General features: G+C 46.8%; 8 protein-coding genes across 8 annotated transcripts; 3 read left to right on the forward strand and 5 right to left on the reverse strand.

Annotated features, from left to right (window-relative positions):
- Positions 1-1,286: 1,286 nt before the first annotated feature.
- K441DRAFT_679558 (uncharacterized protein) lies at positions 1,287-6,207 on the reverse strand (the record flags this gene model as incomplete). The annotated part of the gene is made up of 13 exons (XM_067651276.1): positions 1,287-1,747; positions 1,808-1,916; positions 1,980-2,015; positions 2,079-2,174; positions 2,227-2,568; positions 2,628-3,033; positions 3,082-3,288; positions 3,359-3,597; positions 3,637-3,705; positions 3,770-3,844; positions 3,899-3,913; positions 3,974-4,550; positions 4,643-6,207. 13 exons carry the CDS (start codon positions 6,205-6,207, stop codon positions 1,287-1,289), a joined length of 4,197 nt encoding a protein of 1,398 aa, XP_067501078.1.
- A 1,234-nt stretch (positions 6,208-7,441) lies between these two features.
- On the reverse strand, positions 7,442-8,332 carry K441DRAFT_707151 (uncharacterized protein; the record flags this gene model as incomplete). Its single annotated transcript, XM_067653711.1, has 4 exons — positions 8,265-8,332; positions 8,105-8,215; positions 7,763-8,047; positions 7,442-7,710 (listed from the first exon to the last, which is right to left on the reverse strand). Exons 1-4 carry the CDS (start codon positions 8,323-8,325, stop codon positions 7,442-7,444), a joined length of 726 nt encoding a protein of 241 aa, XP_067501079.1. The 5' UTR covers positions 8,326-8,332.
- Positions 8,333-8,747: 415 nt separating this feature from the next.
- Positions 8,748-10,021, forward strand: K441DRAFT_616059 (NAD(P)-binding protein; the record flags this gene model as incomplete). Its single annotated transcript, XM_067645733.1, has 3 exons — positions 8,748-9,179; positions 9,314-9,658; positions 9,708-10,021. 3 exons carry the CDS (start codon positions 8,748-8,750, stop codon positions 9,714-9,716), a joined length of 786 nt encoding a protein of 261 aa, XP_067501080.1. The 3' UTR covers positions 9,717-10,021.
- A 228-nt stretch (positions 10,022-10,249) lies between these two features.
- Positions 10,250-12,011, reverse strand: K441DRAFT_664539 (uncharacterized protein). Its single transcript, XM_067649366.1, has 5 exons — positions 11,560-12,011; positions 11,498-11,511; positions 11,388-11,440; positions 11,233-11,319; positions 10,250-11,170 (listed from the first exon to the last, which is right to left on the reverse strand). Exons 1-5 carry the CDS (start codon positions 11,810-11,812, stop codon positions 10,513-10,515), a joined length of 1,065 nt encoding a protein of 354 aa, XP_067501081.1. The 5' UTR covers positions 11,813-12,011; the 3' UTR covers positions 10,250-10,512.
- Positions 12,012-15,970: 3,959 nt separating this feature from the next.
- K441DRAFT_679562 (uncharacterized protein) lies at positions 15,971-16,864 on the forward strand (the record flags this gene model as incomplete). Its single annotated transcript, XM_067651277.1, has 2 exons — positions 15,971-16,231; positions 16,283-16,864. The coding sequence occupies 2 exons, from the start codon at positions 15,971-15,973 to the stop codon at positions 16,862-16,864; spliced, it is 843 nt and encodes a 280-aa protein (XP_067501082.1).
- A 425-nt stretch (positions 16,865-17,289) lies between these two features.
- Positions 17,290-18,645, forward strand: K441DRAFT_664541 (NAD(P)-binding protein). Its single transcript, XM_067649367.1, has 3 exons — positions 17,290-17,483; positions 17,549-18,131; positions 18,209-18,645. The coding sequence occupies exons 1-3, from the start codon at positions 17,442-17,444 to the stop codon at positions 18,391-18,393; spliced, it is 810 nt and encodes a 269-aa protein (XP_067501083.1). The 5' UTR covers positions 17,290-17,441; the 3' UTR covers positions 18,394-18,645.
- On the reverse strand, positions 18,375-19,814 carry K441DRAFT_204458 (NAD(P)-binding protein). The gene has a single exon (XM_067640502.1). The coding sequence runs from the start codon at positions 19,591-19,593 to the stop codon at positions 18,598-18,600; it is 996 nt and encodes a 331-aa protein (XP_067501084.1). The 5' UTR covers positions 19,594-19,814; the 3' UTR covers positions 18,375-18,597.
- Positions 19,815-20,062: 248 nt separating this feature from the next.
- Positions 20,063-21,420, reverse strand: K441DRAFT_641406 (uncharacterized protein). The gene is made up of 3 exons (XM_067646649.1): positions 21,009-21,420; positions 20,864-20,953; positions 20,063-20,809 (listed from the first exon to the last, which is right to left on the reverse strand). The coding sequence occupies exons 1-3, from the start codon at positions 21,053-21,055 to the stop codon at positions 20,548-20,550; spliced, it is 399 nt and encodes a 132-aa protein (XP_067501085.1). The 5' UTR covers positions 21,056-21,420; the 3' UTR covers positions 20,063-20,547.
- Positions 21,421-21,486: the final 66 nt, after the last annotated feature.

The following is a 21,486-nucleotide window of genomic DNA, read 5'->3' on the forward strand; positions in this document are numbered from 1 at the left end:
ATGGCAACCGCAAAAAAAGAGTTGCTAGTGTTAGAAATATAGGTAAGTTGCTATTACGTGCGGCAAGTTGCCGTTATATATCGCCGCGGCACTAGTGTGGCGAGGAGCCTTAAGCTCTTTGCCCCCCCTGATTAACAATACAGAATAACAATTATCATACTATCTACGAACCGTAGTTACGTAATATCCCCTTGTATAACCAACACTTATATAGTAGGATAGGAAGTATACTAAATAATTATATTTCCTAATTTCTAATAAAAGATAATATTAGTAGGATTTAAACTTAGAATTTATTAAGTTTAAAGTTAGTATATATTTATATACGCTACCTATACGCCTTTAGTAGTTACCTCTTACCTAAAATTATTTTATTTACCCCTTCCCCTTAGCGTGCTTGCTAAAGTAAGGTCTGATTTATAAGATAACGCTTATGTAATAGAGCGGCTTGCTTTATATAGAAGCATTAAGGTCACGTGTACAGGTTGACAGCGGAGTGTTCATTATCAAACTTATACCTTTTTAACTCCACCCACTTAAATACCTGCGGCGGCGATTACTCCTAGTTGAATAAACTCACCAAGCAAACATTAAGTACCTCAAACCTTCCTTTCAATCCCTCAGGCCTCCCCATCATAATGCCACCCAAGTCAACCCCACCCCCAAGATCCCCTCATTCTACCGCATCTTCTTCACGACTTTCGACCCTCTCATCGCAACCTGAGGTGCCTATATGGATTTATTCACCCCTCTCACCATTCTCCGCACTTCCCCTTCCAAGCTTCCCAACTCACACCGGGTACGGAAATGATCCTGCAGCAGCATGGGCCTGCATGCTATATTCGCATTCACTGCCGCGGCCTTGCTACGCTATACGAACGATATCAAGATCTGGAAGATTCACCAAGCGGGCGTTCTGATTGTCGATTTGGCTTATTTGGGGAATGTGTAGTTGACGCTTCAGGGGCAGGGAAGGTTAGGAGTGGGGGGCTGGAAGGCGGAAGGATCGGGGAAGTGTGGGAATTACGGGGGTTGCTACCCTAGTGAGAGTGCCTTTTCTTGCGGGTTTAGGGTTCAAGAATGGAGGCAATAGTGGGAAGAAGGCCTGATCGCGGGGGGCAAAGACGTTTCAAGCCTTGTCCTAGCCGTTATGCATTATTGTGAAGTGGAGGATTCGGCTAAGATCAACATCTTTCTCGGAGAAAACCGACTTGTATTACCACAGTCCACACTTCAATCATCTTTCCTTCAGTTGCAAACTTAGGATTATCCGCATCATTGTAACATCATTTCCGCCTATCCTTAGGTTCCAACCCCGTCTCCTCATCACCATTCTCCTTTCGTCTCAAAATCCTTCTGCGTCGGAAGAGGCTCGGGCGAGGATCATCACCATTATCCCCCGAAGAGTTGGAGTTGCTTGAACTACCTGAAGATGAGCTATCGGATTCCACGGCCGTGGCGTTATCAGGTTCGTCTTCCGAACTAGATCCAGACTCTTCGATTTTCTTGTCGTACTGGTCTGCGGTATATTGGCATTGGCGACGTTCGAGTCTCTTTGCTAATTTCTTTCTCTTCGCATTGAGTCTCTTAGCCTTCAGTTTGCGTAGGAGTTGACGTAGGATTCGGAGGAGATATAGCACGGCCCTGATTAAGCCATCATTTACCATGCCCTTCCAGATGGAGGCCATGGGTTGGACGCTGAATGCGATTACTACGAATGGAATGGAGACAGCGAAGGATATGCCGACTGCACAATTATCAGTGTCTCTTCATGGGAAGATGCTATGGGATCAAGGCAAGCACGTACATAACAGGCCCGATAGGAGATGTAGAGGCCAATTTGTTTGACCCTTGTCATCTTGTGGAAAGGCAGATACATTGAGAGCCAAAAAAGATGCCATGAAAGACAGCGGTAGCTATAGTACGATACTCGTTAGCGATTAGTGAGACCTTCAAGTCCAGGACTCGAGATGACTTACAAAGATTATTGTAACGACGGTAAAAACAAGCATGGTCTATGCACGTAAGTCAGCAAACGTTACTCATATAGTATTGGAGATGGTGCATCATTGACTCACGTTCCCCTGTTTTGCTGTCGCGACAGCGCCTTCACGTGAAGATCGAGCTTCCCAAGCATTAGCAGCCTTTTGCTTAAGATCCATCAAAGCGTTCAACTGCACGACAACTTTAGCTCGGGCTATGATGAGCGGTTCTATTAGTACTTACGGAGCTCTGGACAGCCTCGGCCTGGATCTGCATCCTTTTGAAGTCTGCAGTGCTGGTCGCAATAATACGGCGAGCGTCTTCAGAATGGGACAGGACATCATACTCCGCTAGACCAGGGTCCGAAAGTACTGACGTCTGAGTTCGAAGGATATTTAGGATTATATTGATCTCATCGAGGATCTCTTTAATCTCAACTAGGAGTTCGATCTCGCTGCCGATGTCTAGTAGCTGCTCGAGTAGTTTATTCTTATTGTTTTCAAACTCTTTATGTTTCTTGTTGAGAGCGTGCAATTTCTCAGATCGTTTTTGGAACTTCTTGAATAGCCTCGTTTCCTTATTGCTCTACTAGCATAATCAGCCTCAGGGTTCCAACGACTTGCAATAACCAAGGTGTATCATACCACCCTACCAATGGAAATTTCGAATGCTTGAAGAAATTGGAGCAGTTCAATCTCTTGGCAACGGTCAAAAATGTTGGAACATGTGGCGATTATTCGAAAGATCAGGTCGATTGAGCTTCGGACTGGATTGCGCATGTTCCCAATGGGATCCAAGATAAGGTCTCGTAGCTTGTCCATTGATCTTGCACTCTTCGAACTTCGTGAATTCACCCCAGTACGGTCTGGAAAGCTCGAAATAATGATATCTGTGCCATCTTCGTCCTGAAATTGCCACAGCCACAGTTGGTCAACCATGATTATGTTGTGCGTCTCTTCGTGTTTGCTTTTTGCCCATCTTGTGACCACTTGGTCCCTATCTCTTCGCTTTGTATTGGGTAGCATATGGTAGTAATACTGATCTAGGGTACTGTTGAAGATGTTAGAATGTGAACTTCGGAGATGACTCGTAACATACCGTCGAACATGGAGAGATGGCGGATCGTTTAGATACTCACTGATCAAGGCTTCGTCTTCGTCATCTAAATCGTATTCATCAACGCTAGATGTGTCTGAATCTGATTGCGCGGCTTCGGAGTCTATATCGGATGCTGATTCGAGAAGCGGAGATTCATGGCCTTCAGGGGCAGTATGTCGCCGAGCCGAGAGACTTCTCTCGGCATTCCTGCGAACGAATTAGCTCAGGCGCTGGAAGAAAAGAGGTATCGGGGATACGATTAATCATAGACTCTAACCTCGTAGTTTCACCCTCGCTGCTCACACCGTCCCTGGCTACTGAAGTGGACGCATCATCGTTTTCCGCGGTAGCACGAGCGTTTCCGACTCTTGGGCGACCCCACAGGGAAAATATCTCAAATTCTCTCCAAAAAGCATCTCGCTCAAAATTGCTCTGTGTTATTCCTACAAACTCGCTCATCTTGGCCTGCCCCTTATTCACTTCGTAGCTTAGATATGGAACCTGCATTGGCTTAGCCTGTCGACATGGGTAGCGCGACTCGAAGGTAAGACTCACAAATATTGCGAAGAGTCCTTTCTCTTGGTCCTGGTTACGTGGACTGGAAACATGTGGTGTGATGGCACACTAGTGTAACTTAGCTTAACCACTTCCAAGGCATATTTGGAGACACCAAACGTAAGGGTCTTACACTGTGTGGGATTTGGCTTGTGTGGCCTCTTCCAGCCCATATTGATCCACGATAACCGAGCTTGGCGAAGAGGTCCTGTTCATATGTCAATCGACAGTAGTACGTCTAGGAAAAGATACCGAGTCGTACCTCCACCCATATCATCTGAGTCAGTGATCAGTCAGTATCAGGCAGGTAAGGAAAAGGCGCGATTGGGAAACCGACATTATTTTCGTGAATATGCAGCCATTTACATATTGGCTTCCCTTGTGCGACATCTTTTGGGGGGTTTGGTCGAACACGTTTTAGTATGCCCTCAAGACTCTCTGGGCCATATATCATCTCCTGAACAGAAATGGGCAAAGACCAGTGGTGGTCGGTACCACCATACGAGAATATTTCTGTGGCGGTTACTTGGAAGCTCTTACATGCAACCTGACCTTGCTGCGACTGGGGAGACTTCGGTTTCAGATCAGGTATTCGCTGAAACCCCCCGACAGGACCTTCTACCAGAGTGAGGCGTTGATGTCGGAGTTCTTTGGCAATCCGGCGAGTGGACTTATGTCGTGATGCGAGATCTATCGGGGTAAGAAAATTGTCGTTCTCGGCGTTGACATCGGCTTTTGCTTCTAACAGAACTCTAACAAGAGAGATATCCTTTCTTCTGACCGCGTAATGTAATGGCGTATTTAATTGCCTGTCCTTTGGTGAAGGGTTTGCGTTGCCCTTGAAAAGAAGTACTCGTACAATTTGAACGGGCGCGCTTGCTCTTTGCGTGGCGATATGCAGTGCTGTTTGGCCCCTAAGTCAACGTCAGCTTATATTGAGCGTGAGTCCGCACAATCTCCCTGTAATGGCCAGTATCGTCATTGCCCCTTCAAGTGCTTGACGTACCATCGGTCTCGAAGGTTAATGTTTACCCAAGGATTCTTCAATAAGGATTCTATATCTTCTTGACTTCCGGTCGCAGCATCGAGAAGCTGGCGTGTGTGGACAGCCCAAGAGATCAACTCGGTTAGACGCTGAAACTCCCGGTCTTCGAAGGCTGAGAATTTCACCATGCTTCCGAAGTCCCTCTTTAGAACCAATATCGAATCTGGATCGTCCAAACGATCAACTGGACGATCAAGTCTCGGGTTCTCTGCTGCGCGCTCAGCTTTTCGTTGGGATGGGTACTCTTCAGCGGATATGTATTGAATGATCGGAAACCCTGTTCGACGAGATGCGCGTCCACAGTGTGCTGTATCCTTGTGAGCATGAGATTCGGCCTCCGCTTGATCTGCAGGCTCGTTCCTCTTGTGAGCGTCTTCCTGCATGACCTTTTGGTTGAATTCATCGGTGAGCTTTCGAAGTTTGGCAGAAGAGGGAACTATACTCGTAAAGAGTGGGGCATCTACAGGTATTTCATATAACTTTGCAAGAAGCGTGCGTGTCTCATCAAATCCGAGGACGGGGCAAGAGAAGAAGAAGGCGCCAGAGGTGGTTTCAAGGATCGGCTTCGAGGTCTCATCTCCACAAGCTCCTTTGACCAAAGCTTGCTCGATGAAAATGCCCCCATAGCCGTGTCCAATGAAAAGGATGGGCCGCGCTGAGCAGTTCAATCTGACTTCAGCAAGCGTTTCGCTTAGCTGTGCAGCGGCGGCTTCAAGATCGATAGGCGCATCGAAAGCGTCCCGGATATCGAAGCCTACGCTGATTATTCTCGCCTCGGGAATGGCCTTGGGAAGCATAGTGGGGTCCCTTAACCAATTGACTGTGGGCATTGAGAGAGGCTTGCTCTTCAATAAAATGTCGGGAGAGGCGACTTTGCCCTTCGAGACCGGGTCTGCTTTGGGAGTAATTTTGCTCAATGTCGCTGAACCAATTCTTGCGGCATCCTTGGTCGTAAAATAATCTCTAGCAGATGTTGGGGTCAAGAAATTCCCATCCTTCTTCGTAGGAGATGCAGGTTGGCCGGGGTCGACAGCAGACTCGCTTTTCGGCTCTCGTTCAACCTCTACATGCTCTCGTTTGCTTGATGATTCCTTCTCCGCTTGTCCCACATGTTCGTGGACCTCGAACAGGGCCAAATCAGAGTCCTCTTTGGCACCATTGAACAAATACACAACCACAATGTCCACCGAATGCGATGGTTTCACCTCTGGGGGGTGCAAAATATGCCGACGAATGCTGAGCTTCGACGTCTTTGAGGATGATTTTACCACTGACGAAGGTTTTACTGTTTCTTTGACTGTTTTATCCTCAACAGTAGGGGTCCTTGTCTCCCGAGAGATCGTTCGGATCAGTCCTTGGAAACTATGCTGACGCTCACGCCGTGGTTGAGGCCTTGAGGGCGAGGTACTTCTATGACCTGTTGAATTTCGCTGCGAGTCAACTGGGATAGCTCCTTCGACGCGGATTACTGGTGCTTGTGGCCTAACGGGGGCCTCTGCACGTTCCGCTGGAAGAGTCTGAGCCATCGCATCGAAGGCAAGGTGTGGGACACTCTGCAAAGGAGCCCCGCGGCGGTTGTCTGATCGCAAGGGAAGCGTAAGAGCACATTGATGAACTTTGAACGATTAGAATGTCTTGTTCTTGAGCTGAGAGATGTTGTCTTGTTATTGAGCAGCTGAGAGACGTTCAGCCTCGCAAGTGATATCTGCCCCGCAATTGGAGAGCCTTATTGCTATCTCCAGCAAATCATCAATTTTGTGCGACCCGTATGTAGCTTGATGTGCATGATAATGTAGGGTAGCCATTTTGGTTTTGAGGTGGCGTTTGTGAGCTGGAAAAGTTCCCGTAGCATGGCTTGATGAGGTACGTCAGCTGGGAATTTGGGATGGGGGCCAAATGCGACAGCTGAAAACTGAAGTGACCTAGGCTTAATTAGCAGTCTAATCAGCAGTCCAAATACGCACCCATTGCCTGCTTAGGCGCGTCCTAGAAAGACCCTGGAAGATTTCATTTCTGTGTTTAGGATAAGCTAACAATTCTTACTATCTGTGCGTGTGGGCATGGTATTGAAAGTACAGTACTGATCAGTTAAGCTCACCTAGCTAAAAGCTTGGCTCACGTGTCCGATACCGTGCCAAGTAAAAGGGGTTGAGTTCACTACCGGGCTACCCCAGCAAGCTCAGACCATAGAATCAATTAGCGGACATACGTATATCCGCAAGCGGATATCGCTAACCTTTTTTATTAAAGATTTATTAAGCGATATAACTTATTTTATATACCTTCCTTAACGAAATTAATCTATACCTGTCGACCTGAATCGGACTTCCTTGCCACCATCGAACTATTGTCTGACGACCTAGATCGTCTTTACGTACTTTGTCTTAGTTGTCTCTCAACTTATGACTAAATGTTTCATCGAATGTCTCATTACCTATTTTCTATTACCTATTTGACTCAGTTGCCTGGACCTACCTAATCTATATAGAGAGCTTCTAGAGCCATATTCAATAGACAGAGTCCTCATCCTATTGTCCGTTCGACAATACCCCTATAATAGCTATTATCTTAGAAATACCGTTAAATTAATCCGTAGAAGAAGCCCTATAATTAATAAATATATCTACCTTATTAGCCCCTATAATATTAAGTAGAAAGCGCCGCCAAGCCGGAATAATTTACCTAGATATAGTACTACAGACTTTATATTCGAGAGCAGCTACGTTTTCTTTACTAAATATCCCACAGTAAATGGAATTGCTATGCTTGGGTCTCATATTCCAGTTCCGCCTTTGCCCATCCCTCCATTCTAGCCCCAGCTCGCAGGAACTTCGCAGTATCCTGGTCAATATTGCAACCCCCCAGCCAAAAACTCCAACCTAACAACGCATATATTGCCTGAAATATCAGAGCCAGAAAACTCCCAATTCCGTCTCTCCAGGGATTCGCTAAGTGTTCGCAGACGATGAGCCTCCCTCCCGGCTTCAAAAGCCGATATAAGCCCTGAATAGTCTCTTCCGGCCTCGGCACTCCGCAAAGCACCCTGATACACAATATCATCGAAGACGCCTCGCGATGCACCGTCTTTGAGAGCACCAGCCTTCGCCAAAGCTGGAATCAAAGACTCGGGTTCCCCACCGCATTGTAAAGCTCTGTATTTCCTGTCGAAGCCCACCTTCTCCGCGATCCTCAGCAGCCCTGGAAGAAGGTGGATGTTTGGTTCAGCGCCATGCATGACACCGATTTTTGCGGGGTCAAATCGTGACAATTGTTCGCCGCTGCCTGGCCCGACATCGAGGACAACACCATGAGCAGTTTTAAGGAGGACATTGATTGGGCCAGGCATTCCGACTGACATTGCCTCGTCTGCGTAGGAAGTTAGGTGAGGAAGCTAAGGGACTGCAGGCTCGTGGCTGCTAGTACCATTGTTGATCCAAAGTCGCCCGAAGGATTTCTCTCGTAACGCGGAGAGGTTGAAGAGAAGGGAGGGATTGGGGTGGACAAAGACTGCTTCGAGGATCGTCATAAAGAAGTCTTCTGAAGTTTAGCATACCACCAGGTCATAATGAATACAATTTAGAACGCACTGTTAGCAACAATAACGACGGCCTAAGAAGAACCGGTATCCAGTCGACGAGAGCCATTGCGAGGAATAGAAAATTCGAATTTAAAGCGTCTTTGGAGAGCGAAGTAGACTCGAGCAGGAGGGGAAACAGGGATGTCAGCAGAAAGGCTCGTTGCTTTTATACCTGTTCTAGTTAGCCTATTACCTGCATGCTTACCTGCATGCTTCTCTGCATGCAGGCCTCTTTTCGAATGCGCTCTCTTGATTCAAAGGTGGGGCTGTAGGGATGCTGCGAGGAAGCTGTGAGGGAACTCCGCCTGGCCTGTGCTTTTGCGGGAGAGTTACCTTAACCTGACAACTGTGATGACTTCCCATCCTTCTTGTCTATACAACATTACTAGCAGCCATTACGCACCCACAAGCACTAATCGGGATGACTGACTCAAAGGGGAAGGCTGTTGTCTCCTCTCCATCAAGCCAACTCTTCCGGTCGCCACCAACATGACCACTATCGCTGCCGGTCCCAGTGGCATTGGCCCTCGCCCGCGAGTTCTCCTCCAAAGGTCCTCTTCCATTCCCTCCTCCGCGCCCAGCCCTCGGCTGGCCCTGGTTAAACAAGGCCTCCGCGTCCTTGCAACCGCCCGGAGGGTCGAAACAATTTCAGGCCTCCTCCCGCTGGGCATTGAGACTCACTCCCCCGAAGCGGACAAGCCAGAATGTGTCAGCACTGTTAAGAAGCAGGTCGAAGAGCTGACAGGAGGACGATTGGACATCTTGGCCAACAATGCGGGAAGAAACTCTACTGTCCCGGCGCTGGACGTCGACTTCGGTGAAGTGCGTTCGACCTTCGAGGTTAACGTATTTGCCGTAATGCGAATGTGCCAAGAGTTTGCACCGCTCTTAATAGAGGTCAATAGTTTGTTACAAGGTTGCGTACTGTCAAGGACATAAGGCCTACGTTCACACGCTAGAGCTACCACCACATAATTTCAGTTCATGTCTTACATTATCCCTGCTAAACTACCAATCTGCACAATGGTACCCCTAGCCGCCAACTTACTATTTAGGTGCATATAATTGCATCTAAGGCCGCGCTTAATACCTACAGCAACACCCTCCGCGTCGAACTCGCCCCGTTCAGTGTCAAGGTTGTCACAATCGTGACAGGCAGCGTGAAATCCAATATTGCGCGTGTAGAACGCTCTCTACTTCCAAGATCAGCTTATATCCCTATAAATGAGGAATACCAGCGGCGGCTCAAATACAGCCAAGAGGTTGGTATATCAAACGAAGACTATGCCCGTTCTGTTGTGAGTAAAGTTCTGGTAAAGAGCCCGCCTGGGTGGGTGTGGGAAGGAAATATGTCCTGGGTGGTCTGGTTTGCATTAAACTTCTTGCCCGTGAGCATAATGGTAAAGTTACCCTAAAATGATTTTTGGATAACCACTGACGGTCTAGCAGGATTACTAGTTTACACGGATGTTTAATCTATGGAATCTCAACAGTCCCCGGTGAAAAAGTCAATTTAGGCCATGATGCAAGACTGAAGCAGAACAAGAGCACAATATAACTATGTAGACGCTCCATTGAGCCCCATAGAAAGAGATATTTTAGACATGCTCTAGGTGCGTTTGAAGGCCGCACTGTCCTTCTAGCAGGATTTTGAAAAGGATGTACCACTCTGCCATGGTGAGATTTCAATTACTACAGGCAAAACTCCTTAATACGATACCAGGTATATAACGATACCTTTGGTATTACGATCTACATGCCCTAATCAAGACTTTTTTGGTGTAATTAACGATTATCTGATTTTCGACGATATCGTTAAGCTCTACCACCAATATCGGTATAACTAGTTGTATGGGAAGGCGTATATCTGGCCCGTAAGGAGGATAATCTATACCCTTTAGGCTTTAAGATCCACTTTTTATTAAGTTTTTACTGCTTATTCACCCTACACGTGACTCTTGATATAACAATATCATTGGTATTACGATACATTTGGCGCCAAAACCCATACCGTACTAAGGAGTTTTGCCTGTAGCACTTAATCACCCGATTCACACCCGACGGTACATTCATAGTTTTCAGTACTCAATGCTACTAATACCATGTTACGCATGTCACAACCTCCTCGCTATCCAATAGCTTAATGGGGCACATTACCAATTTTTGCAATCCTACTCGAGATCACCTGGCCTGCGCAGGACCAATTGCTGTTTTAATGCAGAGCAGGTCTTTCTGCATCCACCCAATATCATAATTAATGTGCAGTCATATGATCCCAATCATCACCTTCCGCATAACTCCCTCTGTCCCGCTCCTCCCGCTCCCTCGTACTGGCCCTCTTCGTCGGCAATTCTGCCGCAGCGTCTGTCCCCAAATTCCCATCTCTTGGCGTCGTTCGTCTCCAGTATTCAATCTCCTCGCCTGACACAAGAGTCGCCTGATACTGGCTCGGGCTGAACCTGGTTGAACTTTGGGTGGGTGAGTAGGCTGCTGAGGGGTCTGGCGGTGCGCTGTGATAGAATACAGGAGTTACATTGGGAGGTAATTCCACAGGGGACCGCTGTGCGGGCGCGAGGGAGGGGGCAGTAGTGTTGGAACTACGCCCCTTCTTACGAACAATACAGCACCAGATTATACCCGCCACGCAGCCGATTAACACGACGCCTCCTCCGACCGAAATACCGATTATTGCGCCATTGCTGAGGACGGGGGCCGATGCTGAAGCGCTTGAAGACGAAGTTGTTCCGGTTGAAGCTGTGAAGGGTGTAGTTGGATAGGTGAGGTTTTCAGTAATTGTGGCTGCGTAGAATGTTGCATCTGCCGTTTTGCTTACGACGCATGAGAACCAGCTAAGGGTTGGGGAGTTATCGGCGATGTAAGTTTGCCAGAAGCAGTAGGGTCCATCTGCCGAGCTGTAACGGGGATTATTAGGCTGCACTGGCAAAGCCGCAGAGGGAGAAAGAAGCGGGCCTACCATGTATAGCAACGATCTGTAGGTTGACAAGTCGTGGTAGGAACATTATCAATACAAGACTGAGTGGTGCCTTGTGGGTTGTCAGGGCTATTGTGCGTTAATATTCATTATCTTATCTTCTGGCTTTCAGGACCACTTCATAGGCCAAGACTCACTCATAACAGTCTACAACGCCGGTCGAGCCCCGGACGCTTGTAATGCATGCCCCCTTTGCAAAGTTTTAGCATCTCTCATCGCCTATTTGACTAGATTCGTATTTACTAACATTGTCACAGACCCCTGTAGATCTGATTAGCTATTGGATATGGATGGCGAAAAGAGGCTGACAGTAAGGAGACGTCGCCAAAGTCCCAGCTGGTCCACAGCAAAAAGCGCCTTGAGACAGGCACTCGGTTCCGCAGAGGCCATATGAACAGCTATCCTGGCGTTCGAAGAGGTTGATATTTACCCAGCCAGTTGGTTTTGGGATCGGAGGAGGAGTTATAACGATCCCAGCTTTAGTACGTATGGCAAAAGCAGAGCTAAAATTAAGAGTAAGTGGAAGTAGATGGGCCGCAAAAATTCGGAGAAGGTTATGCATGATGTGATGTAGGAAGAGTTGACATTAAGATCTTATAGAACCCGGGTTTTCCTGGTATGCGCAAGGTAAAACGGTACAACAGGTATAAGAAGTGTCTGGGGCAAGCGGCAGTTTATTCACCAACCGAACTGAACTCATTCTGTCTCTCAAGAACAGGCCCCCAAAATCTGGGCAAGCTTGGCGTCTCGTCTTTCTCAGCTCATGCTCCAAGTGTCCAGCATGTGTTCTTAGCGAAAGCGTGGCGATAGTGAGGGGGCGAGCTGCGTATACAGTGATGTGCACCAGCTTCCACCCCCCCCTTTGGCGAGCGCTCCAAAATTTTAAATTCGGTACGCGCATCTACGGTGGTGCATGCACCACCGTAATCTCGCTTGGCTGCCACCAACTGTACAAGGGGGTAACATCAATGCCTCAGACGCCCCCCCTGCTAGTACGGTACACAAAATAACCTAGCTCTGCTATGTTACTTAGGGCTCGCTTATTTTCCTCTCCATAATAGCAGGGGGGGCCCCTCTCCACCGGAGAAAAAGGTGGCCGATTTTGACGCACGGGCCAAAAATACCAAAAGCCTTATTATACTCTCTAATACTTTATCATTTGCCCACTAAGCCTAATACATTCGTGCAGTCTCTTTGTATACCACGTAAACTGCTTATTAATCTTCTCCTAATCTATATTCTCTCCAAAAACCTTTTTAAACCGCGCTAAGGTAGTGTTTTAGTGTTTGTGGACCGTGCGTCAAAATCGGCCACCTTTTTCTCCGGTGGAGAGGGGGCGTCTGAGCCATTCATGTNACCCCCTTGTACATAGCAATTGTAGCGAACGGCTGTGGCTACGCGCAAGGGCTGTTTTGGTTGCCATGGAGAATTATTCTGGTTAGCCGGGAGAATTGAACTTGCTTGACGACGCTCCCCCGACGTACGCTCCCTCTTTTTCTTATGCCTCTGCTAAAACGCAAATACAACGTTGTCTCTGCAATTGCCGATAAAATTTGGCAATATTGTACGGGTGGGAACCTTACGATATTAACGAAGATCACGACAATGCAGAAGCAAAGTTCTTGCAGCCAAGCATACGGCTTCGCTACAATTACTATGTACAGTTGGTGGCAACCAGGCGAGATTGGATGCGGGGTCTAGAGCTGAAAGCTGGGAGGTTGCCCTGCAGGCGCCACCCAAAGTCTATTCAGCACATTATCTAGGGGTATCCAAAACTGTTCTGCAGGCCTGTCCAATGACTGATAGTAGGCCAACTTTTAACTCATGAGCATTCTCAACTTTTCAAAACATTTCAGGGAAGCTGCTTGCTATGTGTAGGCTTCACAAGTGGTTCCTTATGGGGTAGAGATGCCGCCTCGAATACTGGTACACAGCATTGACAGTTCTCTCATGAATCAGACCCTCCGTGGATCGTTTGTGGGCATACTGCTCCTTATCCAAACGAATTTTCCACCGAGGGTCTGAGGCTTATGGTCCTAGCTTTGGCGGTACCCAAGCCCAAAATACAAGGGGGTAACATGAACGGGTCAGACGGCCCTCCCTGCTAGTATGCTAGCAGAATAATACAGCCCAACCATTTTGCAAAGGTTCGCTTATTTTGATAACATACTAGCAGGGAGGGCCGTCTGACCCGTTCATGCTACCCCCTTGTATACCCAAAACTTACCTTTTTAACTGCCATATCTCGTCCCTTAGTTAACGTCTAATTATTAACATGCGGAACGTTAGGTACCCTACGTAAACTTTGACCCGAGTTTAAAAGCTTTAACTTAGAGCCTTATATATCCCTTAACACGTCAACTTGGGCACCCGTGTTATCGATAAGAGCCTACCAATCAGATCAATAGAATTCAATGCCTGTGCTTAGGAATACAAAGCTTCTGATTTCATAGCGAAATAATATATAAGCTTATCTTTGGAGTTGAGTCGCCTGATATAAAGTCTCTAGCGGCCGTACTTCTTGCAGAACGGTATTTTATAGATACTGCTGCTAAAATAAGTCCTTGAATGACGCTGCCGCCTAGATAAACGCGTTGTTCAAGTTTTGGTGTTCGCGCACGGGCCTTCTCCTCTGGGTGCCCTAACGTGTTAAGGGATAGAGTTTAATTAATATATTAATATAGATATAGATATAAGGTTTTCCAGGGGGAGACCCCCTGGACCCCCCCTCTATAGAGCTTTTGCTTAATTTAAAAGTAGTAGTAAGGCTAATGCGCCTTAGTTACTACTAAGTAATATTATCTTACTAAGAGGATCTATTACAGAGACTGAGGCGCCCTACTTAAGTTAGGCTTGATTTAGAAGTAATATAGTCTAATTAATATCTATATATATATATAAGGCTTTCTAAGAGGAGACCCCCTAGATCCCCTTATAGAGCTTTTAGAAGTAGTAGTAAAGCTAAGGCGCCTTAGTTACTGCTAGGTAGTATTATCTTATTAAAAGGATCTACTATAGTAACCGAGGCGCCCTATTATAAACACACAGGCTACTCGTGCAAATCGCCGCAAATTGCTAAACCCTAATTTTTTCTGCAACAAAAATACTATAAAACTACACGAAGCTCTGCACGAAGCTCTACACGAAGCCCTGCACGAGGCTCTACACAGTAGTACGGAAATAGAATCTATAAGTTTTAAAGACACTAATTTAATTAAGAAGTGCGTTTTACTGCCCCAGTGTATATAATAATTCTTATTTAGTTAATGCAGTTGATTGCATACGAATTTGAGTTATGTGGGTGATATGGCACGTAATTGATTATAATATTGCCAGTACTAATTAGGTAGCTAACTAACTCAATCATCGTTTGGCACCTACACCCAAAACATCTTCGGAATTTTCTCTATAGTGTATAATGTGTCCTCAGAGCTCCTGTTCGTATACCTGGACACGCCCAGAGCACGATGTGGCCCCAAACATGCTTTCACCCCCCGTCTCGTAAGTATCAGACATTCATCCTATGTATTTTAGGCAAAAAGTGTATGCGAATTTGGCTCTACCTTGCTGCGGAAATATAGTAAGCGACTAGAAAAATAGTTTCCAGCTGAAAGGATGGTCTTTGCAGAATTCGTGGCTCTTCCTGCGCGTACATCTACGCACGAATGCGTATCCATAATCCTAGCTGTGCTGACGTCAGCGCCCCTACCCATTGAGCTTGTTCTTTGTCGTTCATATTCTTCCCGTTTCTTTGTGCATTTATTACGGATATATTATGCTTTGAATTAATTCGCTAGGATCCTAAACCAGAAACATATGGTTAATTCTAAGATTTCAGGAGGATGCTGGACTTGCCGAGGTACTCCACTAGGAGCCCTCCTATCCATTGCTCTAGAGTTAACGTCTCCAGAACGCAAAATCTGATGTGACAGGCAGATTCCCTTTTGCCAGAACTGCTTTCGGTCAAGAAGGCAATGTCAGGGGTATGGCATCCGCCTCTCATGGCCACGACCAGGCGATCAACGACGCGCAGTTTGTGCGAAGAATCCTCTTACCCTAGGGAACAGTGTTGGATTGTTATCCGGCAACAAAGTTCAATTTTTGAATGTCTTTGCTTCCGACTTGAGGTTATATAATGACATATGTGGGGATGATACCCTATGTAAGATAGCTAACAAGTTTTGCTCAACATATCTAAAGTTTACTCATGACTGCCAAATAGCGGTAGCTTCATTAGGAAATCCTTATTTCTCTCTGGAGTATCCGAGGATTCAGAAGGGACCCTCTTGGATTCCTTCCTCACCGGAAGAGCGCAGAGCAACCTTAATATCTTATTGTACATCGTACGCCAAATCGGGATATATCTATAGAGCCGCTGACAAGTTGCAGATGAGATGGTCATCTCAAAAATGATAGCATCTGTTAGCAATCAACAATTTTGTAGCCTTATATTACGAATGTCGTTTGCGGATAGCTCTTCGTCATCCTGTGCAGTTCTTCAAGCAAATTTTGCTCTGGCATCACTGCATCTTTATGGTCAATCGCAAGCGATTGTTTTCAAAGAGAAGGCTTTGTTGGCGATAGAAGCTTCCTCAAATGAGGGGAGTGGAATGAGGGAGGTCCTCCAACGCATTGCTGCAGCAATGATTCTAGGTCTCTACGAGGTTAGTAATTGACACCAGAATCTTTGGTCTGTCTTTGTTTTAACCCGTTGTCTCAAATGAAGATTTTTGACCAACCGGATTCACCGTACGCCTGGGCACAGCATATCTGCAAAGCGAAGATGGCTGTCAAAGATATTTATACTCTCGATACCCCATATCAAGGTGACCTTGCATTGATATTGGATTGGGTGTATTATCACGACGTTCTCTCTAAATTCAGCGTCCGTCATTATAAGCAAAGAACGATCGGTCAAGAGACATGTGCGAGGGACAAGTATATTATGTACAAGCAATTTGCTTCTCCTAAGAAAACGACGGTATGATATGTTTAGGCGTCTCTTAATACGTCCTCGCTAACATAAAATTAGATTCTAGGGACTTTTGGATGCTCTCTTGAGACTTTGGTAACGATATCTCAAATCTTTGACGTTACTCTTGAAATTGACAGCTCTTCCACTGTATCTATGGATACGATTGATAAGTTAGAACGGAGACTCAAATTTGCCCGGCAGGAATTGGATGTCGAGATTTTAGATGATATTGAACACCCTACTCAAGAGCGAAATCTACGAGGTATAGCCGAGCTGTACCGCCTTGCAGGATTGATCTACCTGCACCGAGCAGCGAAAAAGACGCCCATTTCACATTCTAGCGTAATGAAATTTGTCAGAGACGCCTTCGAGATTCTTGAACGTCTCGAAACATGTGAGCGTGGTTTTCCACTTTTCATCGTTGCCTGTGAGGCGCGGACGGACACTCAAAGGAGTGAAATTCTCCGTATACTAGCAAATACACAGAAAGTATTAAAAGTTGGGAATATCATCCGCATCCAACGGCTTGTAGAGCGTTTGTGGACTCAGGATGATTTGGATAGCGAGAACCAGCTTGACTATTCACTGAAAGTCACTGCAATTCTGAGTACCAGCGGCGCCTTGCCAGCTTTTAGCTGAAATATTGGAATTAGAAGGGTTTGTTCGCTATTTCTCAGCAACTTTCAATGTTAATAGCTAGAAACTTCTAGTATAGCACGGGCAGAGTATTATGATAACCTCTGCAGCCATTTTCTTGTTATTAAGCCGGAAATGACTAATAAGGACATGAAGGAAATGCACTAATTGTAAATGCCAGGGTTACATCAGAAATTACTCCACAACGCAAATTGAAGCAAGAAATTGCGAAATTCAGAAGGCGGGAATTCCCTACTAAAGACATGCTTTGAATGCTAGCGTCAGCGTCCGTTATTGATGATTGGTGTTATGTTTCAAAGCATATAGAAGATGTGCAAGTATCTGCGAGGCGCTATTCCGAGATTGGACAAAGCCCCATTTTCTTCGAAATTTGCAGCATCGTTACCTATGGGACTTTGCTTCTAAAAGGTTCCAAACTCTCTTGATTTCCAACCAAATTCAGTGCCGGAGTATATATTCTACTTGCTCGCAACAATGGCCCCAACGATTCTATCTAAACGCATCTTCCTTTATTCTTCTCGAAATAACTTGTCAAAGGCATCTCACTTATCAAAATCCAATGACTTCTTATGTTATCGCAGGTGCCTCTCGAGGGCTCGGGGTAAGCTTATTTGTCGTCTAGCTGAATACTACAAGGTGTTTACGTTCCAGCTAACCCCATGATAGTACGAGTTCCTAAGGCAACTCAGCTCCGATACCTCAAATAAGGTCATCGGTATTGTCCGGAACAAAGAAGCCGTGCAGTCGCAACTCTCTGCAGATACGATTACAGATGTACGCCTCGTTACGGCCGACCTAACTGATCCAGAAGCTTTAGTTGCCGCCGCAAAAGCCACAGCAGAGCTCACTGGCGGTGCTGTCGATTATTTGATCGTAAACGGAGCCTTTGTTTCTGAAGACACCCGGGCCCTATCGCCTACGGATTTTATCGGAAAAGAGAAGCTCTTCAAAGATGACCTCACGAAATCATTCATGACTAATGTGGCCGGACCTCTGTACGCAATCAACGCCTTTCTACCCTTGGTCCGTGCCGGAACCGCTAAGAAGGTTGTTATCATATCATCCGGAATGGCCGATACCGAGCTCATGGAGATTGCGGGTGTTTCGCAAGCTGTCACCTATTCTGCTTCAAAATCTGCAGCCAACGTGCTGGCTACAAAATATGCTATCGAACTGAAGTCCGAAGGTATTGCATTCTTGGCTTTGAGCCCAGGCCTGGTTAATACCAGAGCGAATTCATCTGAAGATTGTAAGTATTTTGAAACGTAGCTCTGAGCTCGATAACGGCCCCCTTTTCGATTCTGTAAATCTGATACCTTCTCCCAGTAAACCCGGAAAAGCTCGCCGAATTCCAAATCATGTCCCAGCAGTTTCGAGCTTATGAGCCGAACTTCAAGGGCCCGATTAGTCCAGAACAGAGTGTGAAGATGCAACTCAAGGTGATCCGTGGTTTAACACTCGCTGATTCAGGGAAGTTCCTGTCTCACCATGGCGATAAACGTTGGTTGTGACTAGGCAGGCAGACACAGTGGGTGGATATACGGTAGCGGTTTTTGGATTTAAATTGTACTTCGTCTAGATATCTCAGGAGTACAGGAAAGCTTGCTCTTGGTGCTTTTAAGAAATGCTTGTAAAGCATGTCTGAAAATGATGCTAACTCCATTCGCTGAGTGGAGTAGAGACACTTTGTCTTACATAAAGTTCCAGTAGAGTCTTCACTCATCATCTTCCAAACCGATCATCTGCAAAGAAAGCGTCCACAATTTCTTCTCACTCTCCGGATCATATGCATACTTTTCATACCCAGGAGACAAAACCGTATACCCTTCCTCCACTGGCAGGCTTACCTGACAGTCTTCAAGATACTTGCCACCCTTGCCTTCCCATTCCCTTGCAATTGCTGCCCACACCGTTGTCGCCGCGCCCTGGGCCGGGCTTTTCATATAGACATGGACTTGAGGAGTATTCCATACCTTCAACTCATCGTCTGGCATATGTCTCTGTAGTTCAGACCAGATTCCACCGGGATGCAAGCTGAAGGCATGCAAGCCTTTAGAACCGTAGCGGCGGTCGAGCTCGTTGGCCATATATATGTTTGCGAGTTTGCTTTGGCCGTATGCTATGAAAGGTTCGTATTCGCCCGCCAGGCTGAGGTTGTCAAAATGAATCTGAGTGTAGCGGTGTCCGGTTGATGAGACATTTACAACCCGCGAGTTAAACGAGGGTGTGGACGACGCTAAAAGTGTTGGCTTGAGGAGGTTGAAGAGCAGAAAGTGCCCGAGATGGTTTGTGCCGAATTGCATCTCGAATCCATCAGCTGTACGGCTCTCGGGGCAGGCCATGATGCCTGCATTGTTGGCAAGAATGTTCAGAGTACTGCTCTTGGTAAGGAACTCCTTTACACATTCACGGACGCTAGAGAGAGAGCTGAGGTCGAGCTTGAGCAGTTCGACACGGCCAGGTGAGAGGATGTCGCCGAGGGCGACCTTGCCCTTCTCGAGATCTCTCACTGCCGCATATACAGTTGCACCTGTCGCGGAGAGGGCTCGAGCAGTCTCAATCCCAATACCGGAAGAGCAGCCAGTGATGAAGGCGACTTTGCCTTGGAGTTTCCCCTCGAAGCCTTCGTCTTGGACGATTTGGAGAGCTGTGGGACGAGCGTCGCCAGGTCCTTTGGTGGAAGCATGNGCAGCAGCGTACTTGGAAGTCATGGCGAGCTTTTGAGTAGTTTCTGGCTGGGGGTAGAAGACTGGAAGAGAAAGAAGGCTGGATGATTTTGATTTTGGTAGACTTCTTAGAAAGAAACATTCCCTTCCTTTTATACATACTTAGAATTGCATTTATGTTAATCGCTATCGCTGTTGCGTTCCAGTTACTCTGTTAAGTCCGAATTCTGATACATAAACGGACGCCCTAATAATCACGCCAAGGCCGATTTTTCGTCCGCACTCAGCCTCAACGATTGCAGCCAACGAACAGCGAATCACAATTGCTGACGCGGCTTTGAAAAGCATTTCGTAGTTAAAAGACCACCCGTGGGCTGATGAGATTAAGCGATATAGCACGGGTGAATAGCGGACCGCTTGGGGGTAAATGCGTAAACAGGTGGTTAACGCCGAGCGGTTTTGCGTAGGTGCTGGAAAACCAGATCAACTCAGACAGTGATTCTAGTAGACCAACCGTTGTAGTAATTCAGATCTTCCATGTACGACAAATATTGCATTCGGCATTCGGTACATGTAAAAATTGTCTTCTTCCTTAGGTGCCTGGTATAAGTTCTACGTTCACGCATTCTATTTCCTGTCGTCTGGCTTTTCATAAACGGATATAGCTATATGAATTCGATAACGTTGATTCTGTCTGCCAATAGCTCACCTAGCCAATAGAATCAAATTAGTATAAAAGCTTCGTCATGAAGTAATAAAAACTCAACCCATCTAAAGCCGAAAGTTGCCGAGTTGACCATCCTTCCCTGGCCCCACTAACATCACTAGTATCATAATCTCATATCAAGTTACCCAATGCTCTATTCACTCTCACAGCCGGGTCTTCTCGCCGTCTCCGTTGTTCTGACCATCCTGCGGTCTATCCGCCATCACATAGTCTCGGCTGGTGTGAGACCGTGGTGTTTCCGGCAATGTGGCCGGCATCGGTGCTAGGAATGTCTAATCATTGAGGTTTTGTGATCCGGTTTGGACCGTGTGACGCCGTGATGCTGCGGTAACTTGAGCCAAGGAACTTGTGGGATCGGATGCACCCGCTTTGTCTGCTTCAGCGAAGGTCCCACGAATCGGAGTTCGGTGCTGGCTATTTTTGCGATTGAAGGATGGAGGGGACGATTTTGCCTGCTTCAACCGCTCCTCAGTCTCTCGGAGGCGGGCTTCGAGGGCTTCAAGCTCTTGGGTGTGGGTCGAAACTGCTTGCTTTCTAGCAAGGTCAGCCCCTATGTTGGTTTCAGGAGAAGATCTGGGTAGGCAGTACTTCTGGTGGACTTTCTTGTCCAAAGTATCCAACCCTTCATCAATCTTGAATAGGTCATCAAGAGCTGCCGAAAAATTACGTGCAACAGTGCTATGCCGCACGGTAAGATCTGGGTGTCCTAGAAGTCAGAAGTTTGAGAACGTACGATTGAGGACGTCCGCTGGGCTTCCAATCTCTATCAGGATCCGCCATAGTTCTCTCGTCTGACTGTATGGCCTCGTAGAGACCCCAGGGAGGTGTGCGGGGATGTCTTTGGAGATAGTCTTTGTTGAGGGGCGGAATGAGGTTGGTTGGGTTGCGAGCGCTCTGAATGAAAGCGGAATGTCTCTTCGGGCTTTAAAGAAGTTCCAACAGATGCACTCGATAAGACATGCGGAGGAGAAGCATCATCTAATAGTAATCCTTCGCCACATACTCTGGGGTGTTGGGGCTGGAGTCCGAAAAGGAGGCCATCGTTCATTTCCCGCGCGCCCAAGTACGTAGCGAGGATCGGCAGCTTTGTCTTGTGAGAGGGAAGCTGGGTAGCAGGCGTGCGTGTCTTTGCCTAGGAGCCCGTAGCACTGGGGGGAAGCAAGTCTCGCGCAGCATTCCTGCAAAAGCACCATAACATCATCCTGCAGAAG

Source organism: Cenococcum geophilum (genome assembly GCF_001692895.1).
Source record: "Cenococcum geophilum 1.58 unplaced genomic scaffold K441scaffold_38, whole genome shotgun sequence".
Lineage (NCBI taxonomy): Eukaryota > Fungi > Ascomycota > Dothideomycetes > Gloniales > Gloniaceae > Cenococcum > Cenococcum geophilum.

What these genes read in the sequence shown, in the direction of transcription:
- K441DRAFT_664539 (XM_067649366.1), bottom strand. Translation starts at nt 11,812, where the DNA reads ATGCATAACCTTCTCCGAATTTTTGCGGCCCATCTACTTCCACTTACT. An exon ending in GGCGTTGTAGACTGTTATGA is followed by an intron (nt 11,320 to 11,387) that starts GTGAGTCTTGGC and finishes AACGCACAATAG; the next exon opens with CCCTGACAACCCACAAGGCA. An exon ending in ACAGATCGTTGCTATACATG is followed by an intron (nt 11,171 to 11,232) that starts GTAGGCCCGCTT and finishes TCCCCGTTACAG; the next exon opens with CTCGGCAGATGGACCCTACT.
- K441DRAFT_664541 (XM_067649367.1), top strand. Translation starts at nt 17,442, where the DNA reads ATGACTTCTTATGTTATCGCAGGTGCCTCTCGAGGGCTCGGG. An exon ending in GTGCCTCTCGAGGGCTCGGG is followed by an intron (nt 17,484 to 17,548) that starts GTAAGCTTATTT and finishes ACCCCATGATAG; the next exon opens with TACGAGTTCCTAAGGCAACT. An exon ending in AGCGAATTCATCTGAAGATT is followed by an intron (nt 18,132 to 18,208) that starts GTAAGTATTTTG and finishes ACCTTCTCCCAG; the next exon opens with TAAACCCGGAAAAGCTCGCC.
- K441DRAFT_641406 (XM_067646649.1), bottom strand. Translation starts at nt 21,055, where the DNA reads ATGGCGGATCCTGATAGAGATTGGAAGCCCAGCGGACGTCCTCAATC. An exon ending in CCCAGCGGACGTCCTCAATC is followed by an intron (nt 20,954 to 21,008) that starts GTACGTTCTCAA and finishes CGTGCGGCATAG; the next exon opens with CACTGTTGCACGTAATTTTT. An exon ending in GACAAGAAAGTCCACCAGAA is followed by an intron (nt 20,810 to 20,863) that starts GTACTGCCTACC and finishes TGACCTTGCTAG; the next exon opens with AAAGCAAGCAGTTTCGACCC.